The sequence below is a fragment of the Vulpes vulpes genome, chromosome 3, assembly GCF_048418805.1.
Source record: "Vulpes vulpes isolate BD-2025 chromosome 3, VulVul3, whole genome shotgun sequence".
In the NCBI taxonomy this organism is placed as follows: domain Eukaryota; kingdom Metazoa; phylum Chordata; class Mammalia; order Carnivora; family Canidae; genus Vulpes; species Vulpes vulpes.
In genome coordinates, this window is record NC_132782.1 from 99,715,396 (window position 1) to 99,733,262 (window position 17,867).

Consider the following 17,867-nt stretch of genomic DNA (forward strand, 5'->3'; position numbering starts at 1 on the left):
CTTAATCTGCTTATTAAAAGGATCTAGATCCCAAAAACAGAAAAAATAAAAATAAAAATAGCCTCCTGGGTGGCTCAGTGGTTGAGCATCTGCCTTTGGCTCAGGTTGTGATGTTGGGATTCTGAGATCCATTCCCACATCAGGCTCCCCACAGGGAGTCTGCTTCTCCCTCTGCCTGTGTCTTTGCCTCTCTCTGTGTGTCTCTCATGAATAAACAAATAAAATCTTTAAAAAAGAAAACACAGTGAAAGTACACCAAAAATTTAAAATATACATAAAAAAATTTAATTAATAAATTTTTTTAAAGAATTGAAAAAATAAAATAAATGAAAAAAATAAAAATAAAGAATAAAAGTACCAAGGAGGCTAGATGCTAATTTCCCCTAGAGCTGAAGCTTTGCAGCCCTCTATGTCAGTAGATGGGGTGAGTGAGTTGTTTGTACTGGTTTTCTGGGGGAAGGGCCTGTTGGACTAAATCTCAGGTGAATTGGTGAAATTGGCTTAGTGGAAATGGGCCTCAGTTGGCAGGGCTTGGTGTAAGCCACTCCAGCCTCCACTAAAGTGGTACTGTTCTGCTCCCTGAAGGCTTTCAGTGCTGATGGTGGTGGGGCAGGAGGTGAATATGGCAGTCCCCCAACTCCTGCAGTTGAAAGTTCATGCCACCCACTCTTCAGTAAGCCCTCACAGAAGAGCAGTCAATCATTCTTCTGTCCCCAGTTTCCATCACAACCCTGCATGCACCCTGCCTGTGTCCGAGATTTTTATCTCAGGCACACAACTGAATTTCAAAACTCCAAATTTTAGGAAGTCCTAAAATTTGTGGTCAGAATGTGCTGTTCTTCCCAGGTTCAGGGGCCATAGGTTGTTGGGAGGGCACTCCCTAGCTTCTGCTCTTTGCCAGACCTGTCCCAGGAATGCAGTCACTGGACCTAGGAATGATTCACAATTTATGGCAAAACAGAGCAGAAAGCCAGCACCTAGACTGGCTGTTCTCAACTACCTCCCACCCTCCTATGCCTGGGAACAATGCAGCATTTAGGTACCATCCATTCCTTTGTGACCCAGGGGATCCTGAGACCATGGTGTCACACTTAGGTTCTTACCTGTTTCACCACCTGAGCACCTTTAAGCCAGGCACATACCTATGGTAGCAGACCTCTAAAAGTTCCAATTCTGTGCTCTGCTGTTTATAATACTTTGCTGTAGTCTCCACCCCCCGGGCCCTCTCCCTAATGCCATATCCACAGCTATATCTCTCCAAATTCATGTCTCTGCACCTCCTACCTTCCAAAAGGTAGTCACTTTTCTACTTGTAGACTTGTAGCTTTTGTTCTCTCAGAGCTCATATTGATGTCTCAGGTGTCCAGAATGATTTAATAACTAGCTGTATTGAAGGCATGAGACAAGCTTAGGGTTCCTCTAATTATCCGCCATCTTAACTCCCCATCTGGTTTCATTTACTCAGCATAATGGTATTGAGATGCACCGAGATAGTTGCACAGAGCAGTAATTTGCTTCTTGTTGAGTAGCAGCTTCTAGAAAGCTTTGAGAATCAGAGTTTTTTTTAAGTTAATACATTTTTATTCAAGATTTTTGACAAAGTTAATAAATTTTTATTTAAGATATTTGACATGTGATTCCTTCTGCCGCCAATCACCATAGTTCCACCAAGCCAGAGTGGTGATCTTAAAGATAGCACTTTTAAAACAAACTTTTGTTCAATCCATAGCTGTCACTGTCCTGTAATCTTTGAGGTCCAATTTCTTTAGAGCCCCATTTAGGGTCTAAATAGATAAATGATCTCTCTGGTTCTCAAACATCCTTTAAGTCCAGACACTGTTTTCAAGTGAAAAAGCCTTAATATTCATATTCCTATCTCTTCCTTTTCAGATCATTCTATCCTCTGTCCCATGTTTTTGGATTTTGATGCTCTCTTTTTAGACAAAGCAGCTTCTTCAGTATATTCCTCTTGTCCTAAATACAGATTCATTTTCTTTGGTATTTCAGAACTTAGTATGAAATCATTATTGTCCACCAATTTGATATCACATCCATCATCATGTTCAAGAGTTGTTGCAGCCTCTTCCACTGTTTCTGACTCTTCGATAGGAGAGAGAGATCCATCATCATCCAAGTATTTGTATCTACGACTGTCAAAATATTCCCTTTCTAAATCTTCACCAACATTCATTTGTTTCAAGGATTCCTTGAGATAGTATTCATACTTCAATTTTTCAAGGTAGCTGAAAAATCCTCATGCCACCGCTTGCTCAAAGGTTAAAATCTTTCTCCATGGTAATGGCTTTTTTACATTCTCAGATCCTAAAAATGGGAACCCAGATCCTTTGTCTTTAACTTGTTTCTTATTTATTTGGGAGTATCTAGTGGTTTTTCTTCCTTTTGGTCTTCCCCTTGGTCTTCCTTTTGGCTTATATTTCCTCTTTTTACGTTTCTTTTTTTTTTTTTTTAATCTTTCAAAAAATAGCTTTTAAAGTCAGTTCTTGGTTCAAAAGAGGAGTCACTAGATGAATCCCTTGCTTCAACACCTCCAGATGAATGAACAAACTTTCTAATAGGGTTTCTTTGCCCCTGTTTTGGTGAGTAAGGGACACACTGAGTCTTAAATAAGCTGCTACCAGAAGAATTATCACTTTCATTGTCAATTTCTACAGCTGAATTAGATGCCATTATAGGTTGAGAAAATTCGTTACATATTCTCCCCCAAGTCCTCTCCAAATTGTATTCACCACTTGTTTGCTTCAGAGTTCTCAACAATCACGTGGAAGGAAAGCGAGAATCAGAGTTTGATTCATTTTTCCCCTTTCCTCTACCCTTGCCTTTTGGCCAACTGCTCACTTTCTACCTTCAGTGATTCCTGAGCACAGAAAGTATCAGTGTGCTCTTTTATCCTAAAAAAACAGAGCCAATGGCCTTTGTCCACTCTCTTGCATTAACTATGCTTCCTTGGACCCTTCCAAGGGATGGTAGTGAGTGGCTGTCCTTAATCATTCCCTGGCATTTCCTTCCATTTAAAAGAGAGAAAATGCACAGCTTTACAGCTCTTTGTCCAGTGAGAAAGTCTGGCCCGGATGGTCTTTGAGAACTCCTGGACTTCCAATTAGGGGTCCCCAGCCTCCTGTATGGGCCTTTGAGGACCATAGCTTTCTTGAGGTGATGTGCCAGGATGGCCTTTCATGGGCTTACTTTATCTTCCAGGACAATCCTGAGAAGACAAAGGCATCAGAACAAGGGGACTTTTACATCACAGGAGACCAAGCCCACAAGGACAAAGATGGCTACTTTTGGTTCACAGGAAGAAATGATGATGTGATCAATTCTTCAAGGTCAAGTTGTCTACTCTGTCCTTCTCCCTTTGAAGCCTCCTGGGGGAGGGGAGGTCACTTGGAAGAGTTTGTTTTTTTCTTCCAGCTACCGGATTGGGCCTGTTGAAGTGGAAAATGCCCTTGCTGAACACCCTGCTGTCCTGGAAGCTGCTGTGGTCAGCAGCCCAGACCCCGTCAGAGGGGAGGTAACTAGGCCAGCCCAGAACATTGCCTCCTGGTTCTGTACCTGTTAGCACCAAGCACAGTAAGCTGAAAGACCCAGATTATCCCATATCTCACTCCACTCAGGTACTACAAAGTCTGAAATACCACCATGAGGCACACATTCCTTTTGGTTAAGCATTACCCTCATGTCTTTAGAGACATACTCTGGAGAGGAACACAATGAGGAGATACCAAAACTTTCATGTCAAGTGGACACAGAACTGAGTCCAAAAGAGATGGACTGTTGGACAGAAGATCTTGGCAGTGGGTGCAGGCTCTATTATCCATCCTGGCCAATAAAGAGTCCTTTCCCATTTGCAGATGAGTATATAGCAAGCACACCAGACATGGCTGCTGATGGTTCTAAACTGGGAGGAATATCCAACTTAAGGGATGACAGGATAAGTATCCAAAGTGACCCTGATATATCAGAAAGATGGGCTGAATTTAATAAGCTGAGCTTTCTCATGCGAAATGCAAATTCCTTCCCATGGGTCCCAGAGGAATAGATAGAATGGGAAAAATTAAGCTCATAGGGAGACCTATGTGCTTTTCACTGGCTATAAATCCAACATAATCCTACAGTATAGTGTAGTTACCTTATGAAAGTTGGTAAAGCATCAAGCTGTGTTCTCAGAAGCACAAGGGCCAGTGGAGTGGTTCTCAAGATCTGGACCCTGGACTACTGGTGGCTGCATCACTGGTATTCTTGTTTAAAATACATATTTCTAGACCTCAGGTTAGCCTTGCTGAATCAGAGTGATTGAGGATGCAGACCAAGGCTTCTTCATTTTGACCAGAAGCCCTTGTCCAAGTGTTTCTGATGCCCATTAAACTTTGAGGCCAATTATTTAGAATAAGAGAGGTGGGAGCCCCCTGTATGTGCTAGAGAAATCACACCTGGAAAACAATACCTAGTTTTGTATATGACAAATTAGCTAGGGCTGTGACAGATGGCTGTGTGTGCTGTTAATCAGCATATAGTACTCAGAATAGAGCCTGGCACATAGAAAGTGCTCAATAAATGTTTAGTAGTTTTAACAGAGAGAGCCTTTCATAATAACCAGATCTGTCTGAACATGAAATGTAGTGAGATGCCCACCTTTGGGAAGCATGCAAGGATGGTGAACCCATACCTAACAGGATGTTGTTGAGAAAGCTATATGCTTGGGTGAGTAAGCAACCTATTGGACTTTGGACTCTTCCATTCCTGTCAGAAACCATGTTCTGTTGTGCCTGAGTTCAAGACTCCTCCTCCTTGGTGGGAGGCAGCCTGCAAAGAAAGGCTAAGGCAGAAACAACCAAGGTTCAGAATGTCCCTTGGGACATCTGGCACAGAAGAGGTGAGCAAAATGTTTGCTGGTTGCAAATGCAGACTCAGAAAGACTCACCACCCCTTGGAAGTGGTCTGCATTATTCCCAATCCTGCCTATCCAAGCCTCTGCCAGCTATCTTTCTGGTTAGAAAGACTGGAAGTAACGGGCCCTGAGGAATTTATGAGGATCCTTTCTCCAAAGTTTTTGCATCAGAAGAGAAGCTCATTGGCTGCTCACCCTGTTATTTTAGGAAAGAGGAGCAGTTTGGGAAGTAGTTAGGATCCTAGGATCATTTCACAAAAGCCAGTGCATCCAATAGTTGGTCCTGGAATGGAGGCAATAGGAAAAAATCTGGTGTTGCCCAGTTGCTGGCTGAGCCCAAGGCACTGGTAGGACTTTCATGCTTGGCTGGCAAATGTGAGCACTTATTAAGGCTAGGTTAAGGAGAAAAATATTGTTATAGAAGTTTTGAGGGTTTTTTGTTTTCTTCTGGTAGGTGGTAAAGGCATTTATAGTCCTTTCTCCAGCTTACTCCTCTCAAGATCCTAAGAAACTAACTCAGGAGCTCCAGGAGCACGTGAAAAGGGAGACAGCTCCATACAAATACCCCAGGAAGGTGAGCACCCCAGGAAGGGCTTCTAGGACTTGATGAACTGAGAAATCACCTGAGCACACACTACATGGGCTCTCACTCAGAGCCAAGCACATGGTGCCAGGGGAGGGCGGTGGATGAAGGCACAAATAACCGAGCTACTCCTTCAGCCTTTTCTCCGTTTCCTCACTGGCCCTGTCCCAAACCACATTTTGTTCCTACTCTAAGAATTGATGTAAACCAGATTGGAGGGGGGCAGGGTAGCGCTGGATCACATAGGCCAAGGTCATGTGCCTCAGGCTCTATCCGTTTTGGTCATTGCCATTTAGAGAAAACTATAAATCTGGGAGGCTTTCCAATAAAGTGGTAGAGGGTAATAACTTTCAAGTTAAATGTGTTTCTAGGAAATGAGATTTCAAAATGTTTTTGTTTTATGGTCACTAGATGGCCTTTGTTTCAGAACTGCCCAAGACTACTTCTGGAAAGATCCAAAGGAATATATTGAGAAGACAAGAGTGGGGGGAGATGAGAGGCACCCCCCGAAAAGCCCCATAAGCCTCTGAAGCTTCTAAGAGGAACTGGTCGGATCACTGGTTAGTCCTTGTTTGGTGCATCATCCTTTCAACCCTTCAGACAGCAAAAGGATTTCAGTTCCAAATGGGCATCTCCAGAATCATTGGAGGACCCCGAAAGAGAGCAGAAGAATGTCACTAACCCAGAGTGCACAGTCCTTGACAGTCTAGCATATGTTTGATGGCTTGACTTCCCCCTCCCCTGTCTGAAGGCATCTTCAGCAACTGCCCACTGCACTGGTCTTACTCCAGCTGGCATCCTGAAGGTCAGGTCACCATAAAGTCAGTAGATGATTTCATTCACTGTGTTCTTATTCACTGCCAGTGGGGGTGTAACCTCTTGACCCTTTTGATAAAGCCATTTGGTAATTATATCCAGGGCCATGAAAAATTGGTTCTACCTTTTAGCTCAGAAATTCCATCTTTGGCAATCACTACAAAAAAAAATTCAAGGATATTTACTGCAGGATTATTTAAAACTGTAAAAAAAAAGGGGGGGGGACCAATGTCCATAGGACAGTGATTAACTAAATTGTAGTAAATTAACTTAGTAACATATTATGTGACATTTAAAAATATGTCTTGGGGCACCCTGGGTGGCTCAGCAGTTTAGCGCTGCTGAACCTTCAGCCCAGGGTGTGATCCTGGAGACCCGGGATTGAGTCCCACGTCAGGTTGCCTGCATGGAGACTGCTTCTCCCTCTGCCTGTGTCTCTTCCTCCCCCCCCCCCACCTCTCTCTGTGTGTCTCATAAACAAATAAATAAAATCTTTAAAAAAATATATGTCTTGGGGCAAACTTGAGCTAAATTCATTTTAAATCAAAATAAAAATAATATATGTGTAGTTCAAACCACAACTTTGAAAGGTAAAGGGAAAACTATGGGGAAAAGCCTGAAAGGAAATACAGATGTTAAAAGCAATATGGATGCTTATTTTCTCCTTTCTTCTACATTTCTCTATTTTCCAAGCCTCCACAGTGAGCATGTATAACTACTGTAATGAAAAAATTATTTTAAAGAAACAATCTCCCCAAACCACATTCTGCCTCCAACACATCATTCCTCAAAAATTAGTGTATTATGTTGTGCCCAGGAAAGACACTAGGACCTGAAGTTACACCCCAGGAGCAGAAACAGGAAGAGGTGACTCTGGGCCTCTAAGACCAGCCACGTGGCGATGAAGCAGATGGAAACTCACCATCATCTTCAGTGCTGCTCACCCAACTCCAGGACCTCCATTCACCCACCAATCAATATTTATTGAGCACCTACTTAGTGCCAAGCTCTGGGAATACAATGATAAGCAAAAGCCAACCCAGTCAGTACCTGTATTAGTCTGTTTGTGCTGCCATGACAAAGTACCACAGACTGGGTGGCTTTACCAACAGAAATTTATTTCCTCGGTTCTAGGGGCTGGAAGTCCAAGATTGAGGTGTCAGTGGGGTTAGTTTAATTCTGAGGCTTCTCTCCTTGGTTTGTAGGTGGTGGTCTTCTGTGTCCTCACATGGTCTTCCTTCTATATGTGCCTCTGTCCTGATCTCATCTTATAAAAACACCAGTCAGACTGGATGAGGGCCCGATGAACTCCTTGTAACTTAATCACCTCTTTAAAGGCCCCATCTCGGAGGAGGGGCAAGATGGCAGAAGAGTAGGGTCCCCAAATCACCTGTCCCCAACAAATTACCTAGATAACCTTCAAATCATCCTGAAAATCTACGAATTCGGCCTGAGATTTAAAGAGAGACCAGCTGGAATGCTACAGTGAGAAGAGTTCGCGCTTCTATCAAGGTAGGAAGACGGGGAAAAAGAAATAAAGAAACAAAAGGCCTCCAAGGGGAGGGGCCCCGCGAGGAGCCGGGCTGGGGCCGGGGCGAGTGTCCCCAGGACAGGAGAGCCCCGTCCCGGAGAAGCAGGGGCTGCACCAACCTTCCCCGCGGAAAGGCAGGGAAGTTAGAGCAGGACCCAGGAGGGCGGGGATGCCCTCGGGCTCCCTGGGACACTAACAGGCGCCTGCTGCGCACACAGGTGAGTGCGCCGAGCTCCCTAAGGGCTGCAGCGCGCAAGGCGGGACCCGGAGCAGCTCGGGGGGCTCGGGCGGCGGCTCCGCGGAGGGGGCTGCGGGGCGGGAGCGCGGATCCAACAGCGCAGGCCCCGGAGCACAGGGCGCCGGGACACAGCCCAGGATCCGGCCTCCCCTGGGACAGGCAGAGACCGGGAGGGCCCAGGACAGCAAGGACGCTCCTGCCCCAGCTGAGCAGATCAGCGGCCCCGCCCCAGAATCCCCAGGCCCTGCAGACGGAGAGCCCCGGAGTTACTGTGGGGGCTGACTCCAGGGTTCGAGAGCTGCCATAGCCACTGTGGCTGTTCCTCCTGGGGCCTCACGGGGTGAACAACCCCCACTGAGCCCTGCACCAGGCAGGGGTAGAGCAGCTCCCCCAAGTGCTAACACCTGAGAATCAGCACAGCAGGCCCCTCCCCCAGAAGACCAGCTAGAGGGACCAGTTCCAGGGGAAGTCAAGGGACTTAAAGTATACAGAACCAGAAGATACTTCCCCGTGTTTTTTGGTTTTTTGCTTTTGTTTTTTCTTTCTTTTTGATTTCTAGTTGCTTCCACCACCCCTTTTTTTCACCTTTTTCTTTCTCTTTTTCTTCTCTTTTTTCTTCTTTTTTTCTTTTTTCATTTTCTCTTTTCTTTCTTTCTCTCCTCTATTTTTCTCCTTTTCCCAATACAACTTGTTTTTGGCCATGCTGCACTGAGCAAAATGAGTAGAAAGAAACCCTCACCTCAAAAGAAAGAATCAGAAACAGTCCTCTCCAACAGAGTTACAAAATCTGGATTACAATTCAATGTCAGAAAGCCAATTCAAAAGCACTATTATACAGCTACTGGTGGCTCTAGAAAAAAGCATAAAGGACTCAAGAGACTTCATGACTGCAAAATTTAGATACAATCAGGCAGAAATTAAAAATCGATTAAATGAGATGCAATCCAAACTAGAAGTCCTAACGACGAGGCTTAATGAGGTGGAAGAACGAGTGAGTGACATAGAAGACAAGTTGATGGCAAAGAGGGAAACTGAGGAAAAAAGAGACAGACAATGAAGAGACCATGAAAACAGATTAAGGGAAATAAACGACAGCGTGAGGAAGAAAAACCTACGTTTAATTGGGGTTCCCAAAGGCGCCGAAAGGGACAGAGGGCCAGAATACGTATTTGAACAAACCATAGCTAAAAACGTTCCTGATCTGGGAAGGGAAACAGGCATTCAGATCCAGGAAATAGAGAGATCCCCCCCTAAAATCAATAAAAACCATTCAACAACTCGACATTTAATAGTGAAGCTTGCAAATTCCAAAGATAAGGAGAAGATCCTTTAAGCAGCAAGAGAAAAAAAACTCCCTGACTTTTATGGGGAGAAGTATTAGGGTAACAGCAGACCTCTCCACAGAGACCTGGCAGGCCAGAAAGGGCTGGCAGGATATATTCAGGGTCCTAAATGAGAAGGACATGCAACCAAGAATACTTTATCCAGCAAGGCTCTCATTCAAAATGGAAGGAGAGATAAAGAGCTTCCAAGACAGGCAGGAACTGAAAGAATATGTGACCTCCAAACCAGCTCTGCAAGAAATTTTAAGGGGGACTCTTAAAATTCCCCTTTAAGAAGAAGTTCAGTGGAACAATCCAGAAAAACAAGGACTGAATAGATATGTTGACACTAAACTCATATTTATCAATAGTAACTGTGAACGTGAACGGGCTTAATGACCCCATCAAAAGGCACAGGGTTTCAGACTGGATAAAAAAGCAGGACCCATCTATTTGCTGTCTACAAGAGACTCATTTTAGACAGAAGGACACCTACAACCTGAAAATAAAAAGTTGGAGAAACATTTACCATTCAAATGGTCCTCAAAAGAAAGCAGGGGTAGCCATCCTCATATCAGATAAATTAAAATTTACCCCGAAGACTATAGTGAGAGATGAAGAGGGACACTATCTCATACTCAAAGGATCTATCCAACAAGAGGGCTTAACAATCCTCAATATATATGCCCCAAATGTGGGAGCTGCCAAATATTTAAACCAATTAATAACCAAACTGAAGAAATACTTACATAATAATACACTTATACTTGGTGACTTCAATCTAGCGCTTTCTACACTCGATAGATCTTCTAAACAGAACATCTCCAAAGAAACGAGAGCTTTAAATGATACACTGGACCAGATGGATTTCACAGATATCTACAGAACTTTACATCCAAACTCAACTGAATACACATTCTTCTCAAGTGCACATGGAACTTTCTCCAGAATAGATCACATACCGGGTCACAAATCAGGTCTCAATCAATACCAAAAGATTGGGATTGCCCCCTGCATATTTTCAGACCATAATTTTTTGAACCTAGAACTCAATCACAAGAAGAAATTTGGAAGAAACTCAAACACACGGAGGTTAAACAGCATTCTACTAGGATGAATGGGTCAACCAGAAAATTAGAGAATAATTAAAAAGACTCACGGAAACTAATGAAAATGAAAATACAACTCTTTAAAATCTTTGGGATACAGCAAAAGCGGTCCTAACAGGGAAACACATCGCAATACAAGCCGCCCTCAAAAATTGGAAAAAACTTAAATACACAAGCTAACGTCACACATAAAGGAACTGGAGAAAAAACAGCAAATAGATCCTACACCCAGCAGAAGAAGAGAGTTAATAAAGATTTGAACAGAACTCAATGAAACCGAGACTAGAAGAACTCTGGAAAAAATCAACAAAACCAGGAGTTGGTTCTTTGAAAGAATTAATGAGACAGATAAACCATTACCCAGCCTTATTAAAAAGAAGAGAGAGAACTCAAAATAATAAGATCACGAATGAGAAAGGAGAGATCACTACCAACAGCAAGGAAATACAAACGATTTTTAAAACATATTATGAACAGTCTACACCAATAAATTAGGCAATCTAGAAGAAATGGACGCATTCCTGGAAAGCCACAAACTACCAAAACTGGAGCAGGAAGAAATAGAAAATGTGAACAGGCCAATAACCAGGGAGGAATTTGAAGCAGTCATCAAAAACCTCCCAAGACACAAGAGTCCAGGGCCAGATGGCTTCCCAGGGGAATTCTATCAAACGTTTAAAGAAGAAATCATACCTATTCTACTAAAGCTGTTTGGAAAGATAGAAAGAGATGGAGTACTTCCAAATTCGTTCTATGAGGCCAGCATCACCTTAATTCCGAAACCAGACAAAGACCCCACCAAAAAGGAGAATTACAGACAAATATCCCTGATGAACATGGATGCAAAAATTCTCAACAAGATACTAGCCAATAGGATCCAACAACACATTAAGAAAATTATTCACCATGACCAAGAAGGATTTATCCCTGGGACAGAAGGCTGGTTCAACACTCGTAAAAACAATCAATGTGGTTCATCATATCAGCAAGAGAAAAACCAAGAACCATATGATCCTCTCATTAGATGCAGAGAAAGCATTTGACAAAATACAGCATCCATTCCTGATCAAAACTCTTCAGAGTGTAGGGATAGAGGGAACATTCCTCAACATCTTAAAAGCCAGCTACAAAAAGCCCACAGTAAATATCATTCTCAGTGGGGAAGCACTGGGAGCCTTTCCCCTAAGATCAGGAACAAGACAGGGATGTCCACTCTCACCACTACTATTCAGCATAGTATTGGAAGTCCTCGCCTCAGCAATTAGACAACAAAAAGACATTAAAAGCATTCAAATTGGCAAAGAAGAAGTCCAACTCTCCCTCTTTGCCGATGACATGATACTCTACAAAGAAAACCCAAAAGCCTCCACCCCAAGATTGCTAGAACTCATACAGCAATTTGGCAGTGTGGCAGGATACAAAATCAATGCCCAGAAATCAATGGCATTTCTATACACTAACAATGAGACTGAAGAAAGAGAAATTAAGGAGTCAATCCCATTTACAATTGCACCCAACAGCATAAGATACCTAGGAATAAATCTAACCAAAGAGGAAAAGGATCTATACCCTAAAAAGTATAGAACACTTCTGAAAGAAATTGAGGAAGATACAAAGAGATGGAAAAATATTCCATGCTCATGGATTGGCAGAATTAATATTGTGAAAATGTCAATGTTACCCAGGGCAATTTACACGTTTAATGCAATCCCTATCAAAATACCATGGACTTTCTTCAGAGAGTTAGAACAAATTGTTTTAAGATTTGTGTGGAATCAGAAAAGACCCTGAATAGCCAGGGTAATTTTAAAAAAGAAAACCATAGCTGGGGGCATCACAATGCCAGATTTCAGGTTGTACTACAAAGCTGTGGTCATCAAGACAGTGTGGTACTGGCACAAAAACACACACATAGATCAATGGAACAGAATAGAGAACCCAGAAGTGGACCCTGACCTTTATGGTCAACTAATATTCGATGAAGGAGGAAAGACTATCCATTGGAAGAAAGAGAGTCTCTTCAATAAATGGTGTTGGGAAAATTGGACATCCACATGCAGAAGAATGAAACTGGACCACTCTCTTCCACCATACACAAAGATTAACCCAAAATGGATGAGAGATCTAAATGTGAGACAAGATTCCATCAAAATCCTAGAGGAGAACACAGGCAACACCCTTTTTGGACTTGGCCACAGTAACTTCTTGCAAGATACATCCACGAAGGCAAAAGAAACAAAAGCAAAAATGAAAAAAGCTTACAAAAGCAAAAGCTTACAAATCAAAACCACAATGAGATACCACCTCACACCAGTGAGAATGGGAAAATTAACAAGGCAGGAAACAACAAATGTTGGAGAGGATGCGGAGAAAAGGGAACCCTCTTACACTGTTGGTGGGAATGTGAACTGGTGCAGCCACTCTGGACAACTGTGTGGAGGTTCCTCAAAGAGTTAAAAATAGACCTGCCCTACGACCCAGCAATTGCACTGTTGGGGATTTACCTCAAAGATTCAGATGCAATGAAACGCCGGGACACCTGCACCCTGATGTTTCTAGCAGCAATGTCCACAATAGCCAAACTGTGGAAGGAGCCTCGGTGTCCATCGAAAGATGATGGATAAAGAAGATGTGGTTTATGTATACTATGGAATATTACTCAGCCATTAGAAATGACAAATACCCACCATTTGCTTCAATGTGGATGGAACTGGAGGGTATTATGCTGAGTGCAGTAAGTCAATCAGAGAAGGACAAACAGTGTATGTTCTCATTCATTTGGGGAATATAAATAATAGTGAAAGGGAATATAAGGGAAGGGAGAAGAAATGTGTGGGAAATATCAGGAAGGGAGACAGAACATAAAGACTCCTAACTCTGGGAAATGAACTAGGGGTGGTGGAAGGGGAGGAGGGCAGGGGGTGGGGGTGAATGTGTGACGGGCACTGAGGGGGACACTTGATGGGATGAGCACTGGGTGTTATTCTCTGTGTTGGTAAATTGAACACCAATAAAAAATCAATTTATTAAAAAAAAGAATTAAAAACTGCATTTCTCCAAATACAATTTATAAACTAAATGAGGCAAGCTTATAATTAAAAGGACAAAATTGTTCCGAGTCTTCTTTCCCACCTTCTTTGTCTATAGAAGGAAGGCAACTACCTGTGCTCAGGACACACCTCTGGCACCACCCTCCCCTGCTCTTTCTGTGCCCTCTCACCTCCTCTTTCCCTCTAATCCTTCTACCAAACCTTCCTCTTCCTCTGAAGCCCCCTCGCTCCCTCCTCTCCTAAACCTAAGCCTTGAAATTAAGGCTTCTGAGGATCTAAACAGACCCCATATTTCTGAGTTATTTTCTCTTTCCTTTTTTTTTCTTGAGTACAGTTGACACATGATATTATGTTAGTTTCAGGTGTACAACTGATTTTACAAGTTTATACATTATGCTCTGTTCACCACAAGTATAGCTACTGGTAGTCTATCCCTTTACATCACTATTACAATATCATTGACTGTATTCCTTACACTTTGCTTTTTATTCTTGTGACATACTCCATAACTGGAGGCCTGTTCTCCCTATCTCCCCTTTACCCATGTTGCCCACACATGACAGAAAATGCTCCGTGGGCTCTCCTTTGTTACAAAATGCAGATGATTGGCATGTCTGCTCCCCTCCTCATACCTCTTCACAGGAAGACTGCATCCATGTGTGAAATCTTCTGGCCTTACAAGAGACATAAAGTCTCCAAAGAAAAACTCTAGTTTGCTCAAATTCAGGTTAGATACATAGGTCACCTGATCTCAGAACAAGGGCGACATCTGGATCCAGGGAGACTCGAGGCATCCTCAATTTCCCACAACCTAAAACTAAGGACCAATGACCAGGCTTTCTTGGATTCCAGTTGGCTACTTTCAGACCTAGAGACCTGGTTTAGAACCAACATATGCTTTGGGACTGTCATCTTGCTTTTGATTCTGTACTTGCTATCTCTGAATCCTTTGTAGAAAGGCTGTCCCTGATGAGGTGATGCTGGCTCACCAGCCTCAATCATAAGCAGATACAGATCTCATATGGGACACACGTGGGAATTTCTGCCTTCTAACCCTCCTTGTTCCTCAACTGTCACTTAAGTGGTTTATATCCGCTGTGCACATTGCCTCCAACATGAGACATGCCAGCCAGAAAAAGGCCTTGCTGGCACTGAAATACAATCCAACCAAATGCAAAGAACTTGAGTGATTATCACAAATCCTTCCAAGGAAAGTTTTCTAAAGTTTTAAAATCACAATTAGTTTACATACACTGTTATATTCCATTCAGGTTTACAATATAGTGATTCAAGGCTTTCATGCAACACCTGGTGCCCATCATAAGTGCAGGACTTAATCCCCATCACCTGTTGCACCTGTTTCCCTGCCCCCCCACCTCCTCTCTGATAACCATCTTTTGTTCTCTAGAGTTAAGTCTGTTTCTTGGTTGGCCTCTTTTTTTCTCTTTGCTGATTTTTTTCTATTTCATAAATTCCACATATGACTGAAATCACATAGTAGCTGTCTTTCTCTGACTTAATTTGCTTATCAAGGAAAATCTTGCTCAGAAGGTGAAAAGTCTTAATGGGAAATGTCACAAAACAGAGTCAGGAGATTTTGGCAGGGGAAGTTCTCACAACCACTCCAAATAATCGGGGGACCCAACAGGAAGGCATGGACTTGACATGCATATGGATACTTCACTAATCCAACTAGAGGAACTCGTTTTCTCTTACAAAAAAAAAAAAGATTTTATTTATTCATGAAAGACACACAGAGAGAGAGAGCGAGAGGCAGAGACACAGAGGAGAAGCAGGCTCCATGCAGGGAGCCTGATGTGGGACTTGATCCCAGGACTCCAGGATCATGCCCTGGGCGAAAGCAGGCGCCAAACCATTGAGCCACCCAGGGATCCTCAGGAACTCGTTTTCTCATGTCTCTATCACCACCTCACCTCCTCCAACAAGACTCACCCACGTTCCACAACACTCTGAACTACCAGATGCTCCAAGGGCTTTCTGTTCACAACAGCCCCCAAATGAGCCCCCTTTTCTCCTGAAAACAGTGAGACTCTCCAATTCTCCCTAAAGTGCCTAAGGTTTAGTCACAGCTTCTTTGTCACGCATTCATTCTTTCTTCCAAAAAAATCCAATTTTTGCTGGTAAATCCCTGAGAGTTTCTACCTCTTAAGGTTACAAACAAGAGGGCAGTTTGTGCTTCCACCTCAGGCTCCGGTTCCAGGAGGTCACAGAAAGTGGGACCCCAGGCCCCCACTCTCGGAGGAGCTGAGAGTCAGCAGTTCCTGTATTTTCGTCGCCGCTGAGTGTGGCTCCAGTTCCTCTGATTTGGGGGCAGGATTTCTCCCCAGAAACAAGCCTGCATCTGTAATAAACCAACCGCAGCATCTGTGACGTGGCGTCGAGGGACCCCCCAGTCCACGGATCCCTGAGTCAAACACTTCTTGTTCAAACACCCTCAGGGAAAATGAGGACCAAACGACGGGAACAGCCCAGAAAACACAAGGGATTGTGCTGCTCACTCACTGACCAGCGTGTCCCGGGGGGAAGCCCCCCAGAGGCCCCTCCTCAGCACTCAGCCCGACAAGGCAGCTTCTGTCCCGCTCGCTCGTACCTCAGGAGACGCCAAGTGGCTGCAAAGCCCCCAGGGTCTCCCCGGGGCGGCCGGCAGAACCTGCTGGAAACGCAGCTCTGGCTCTCTGCCCGGAGGCACCTGCAGCGCACTGGGCTGGATCCTCCTGTGGCTGCACAGGCCCTTCCCGCCCTGAGGCGCCCTGGGTCAGCGCAGCCGATGCGCGCCCTCTGCTGGCCGTGGCTGCGCACGCAGAGACCCTGCCCCTCCCTGGGGGTGGCGCGCGCGCGCCCTCTGCTGGCCGTCCTGGGAATCCCGGCAATGCTCAAGGTCCGGGCCCCTCAGCTGGAGGCAGAGAGGGTGCTCTGCTCCAGCCAAGCCAAGCCATCTCTCTCTATGACAGATCCTGAGGCTGGGCCCCACAAATCCATGCAAAAGGAGGTGCTCCCATCTTCCCAAGTGAAATGACCTCTGCCAAGCTCAGCCCCAGGAAGGTGGGAGCTGGGAGCAGTGGACTCAGGGAATCTGATGCCCAGAATTCTGGCCCCTACTGGTCCCAACACTCAGATCCCCTTCATAGACCCCTCCATCCTCGTCCATGGTTCCCCGTCCACACCCCTGGACCAGGAAAGCCCATTCCTCCTTGTAATTCCTCTTTTCTGTTTCTCCCTACTCTGTCTTCCTCTCCTTCTTCCTCTCACTTTCTAGGACTTGCCCCCACCACCACCTCCCCATTCCCTTACTGTCTCTCTCCCTGACAGTCTCTGTCTCTCCTCAGGCCCTCAGATCGTCTGCTCTGTGTAGCCCTGTCTAGGACAACAGGGAACCACATCTCCTCTCTTTGCTGGTCTCCTGCCATGTTTCAGTCCACACCCTGCTCCCAGGGCATGACCATCCCATTTACAAAAGCGGCTTAGGCTGACCTTGGCTGCAGCAGTGAGGTCACCAGTCACCCCTGGACAGCATGTGGACAGACAGACCTTAACACCTTTGTGGCCCAACCATCACCCCAAAGCTGCTGGAAGATGGCTGCCTCCACAGCCTGGAAAGGAGGGCTCTGCAGGATCATGGAGCTCTGATGCACAATGGATTGGCCTGGAGGACCTAAAAGGATCCAGAAGCACACACCCAACTTCCCCAACGTCTCCTGCATGGTGGGGGAGCAATGGGTCTCCCATCATTGACCTGTTCCCTGCCCATTACTTCATAGGAAACTGTGGGAAGACTGTGGGAATTTATGGGTCTTACCAAGAAAACTGCCACTGTCAGCTCCCTCAGAGCTCACCTAGATTTGTACTGTTGGGCACAGCTGGTATGGGGAAGCCAGTGCACAAAACTTGCCTTAATGTAGGGCCTCCTCACTGGGTTTCCAAGGCCACTCCTGACCCTTTGTTCAATTCTCACCATCACAATAGACCACTTGCCTGGGGACAGACACTTGTCCTGCTGATCACTTCACACCCACTAAACCAGCAGGAGACATGCACTCAAGAGCATCTACCAACAGAGTAAATAAAACAACCAACAGATCTAAATACTAGATGAGTCCACCTCCCCAGAAGGGTTTCCTGGGCCCCTTGCAGTAAAGATCCCACAAAGGGTAATCTTGTGGCCATCCCCCATCACCACCATTTCTGCCAGTTTGTTTACTCTGTATGCAGGATTCACATTATGCACTCAAGGGGAGGGATGGTAGGTCCTGGTGAAAGCAGACACTGACATGGAGAGAGAACCATGAAAGGT

At 44.6% G+C, this 17,867-nt stretch overlaps 2 protein-coding genes and 1 pseudogene across 4 annotated transcripts in view; 1 reads left to right on the plus strand and 2 right to left on the minus strand.

Moving 5' to 3' along the window:
* Positions 1-17,867, minus strand: part of LOC112923383 (transport and Golgi organization protein 1 homolog) — a 79,806-nt gene that overhangs the window by 56,145 nt on the left and 5,794 nt on the right. The window lies entirely within an intron of this gene.
* Positions 1,798-2,803, minus strand: LOC112923381 (TATA box-binding protein-associated factor RNA polymerase I subunit D-like; annotated as a pseudogene).
* On the plus strand, positions 3,128-6,327 carry LOC112912821 (acyl-coenzyme A synthetase ACSM5, mitochondrial-like). The gene is made up of 4 exons (XM_025989417.2): positions 3,128-3,344; positions 3,430-3,529; positions 5,361-5,480; positions 5,901-6,327. Exons 1-4 carry the CDS (start codon positions 3,175-3,177, stop codon positions 6,009-6,011), a joined length of 501 nt encoding a protein of 166 aa, XP_025845202.1. The 5' UTR covers positions 3,128-3,174; the 3' UTR covers positions 6,012-6,327.

What these genes read in the sequence shown, in the direction of transcription:
- LOC112912821 (XM_025989417.2), top strand. Translation starts at nt 3,175, where the DNA reads ATGTGCCAGGATGGCCTTTCATGGGCTTACTTTATCTTCCAGGACAAT. An exon ending in GATGTGATCAATTCTTCAAG is followed by an intron (nt 3,345 to 3,429) that starts GTCAAGTTGTCT and finishes TTTTTCTTCCAG; the next exon opens with CTACCGGATTGGGCCTGTTG. An exon ending in CATACAAATACCCCAGGAAG is followed by an intron (nt 5,481 to 5,900) that starts GTGAGCACCCCA and finishes TATGGTCACTAG; the next exon opens with ATGGCCTTTGTTTCAGAACT.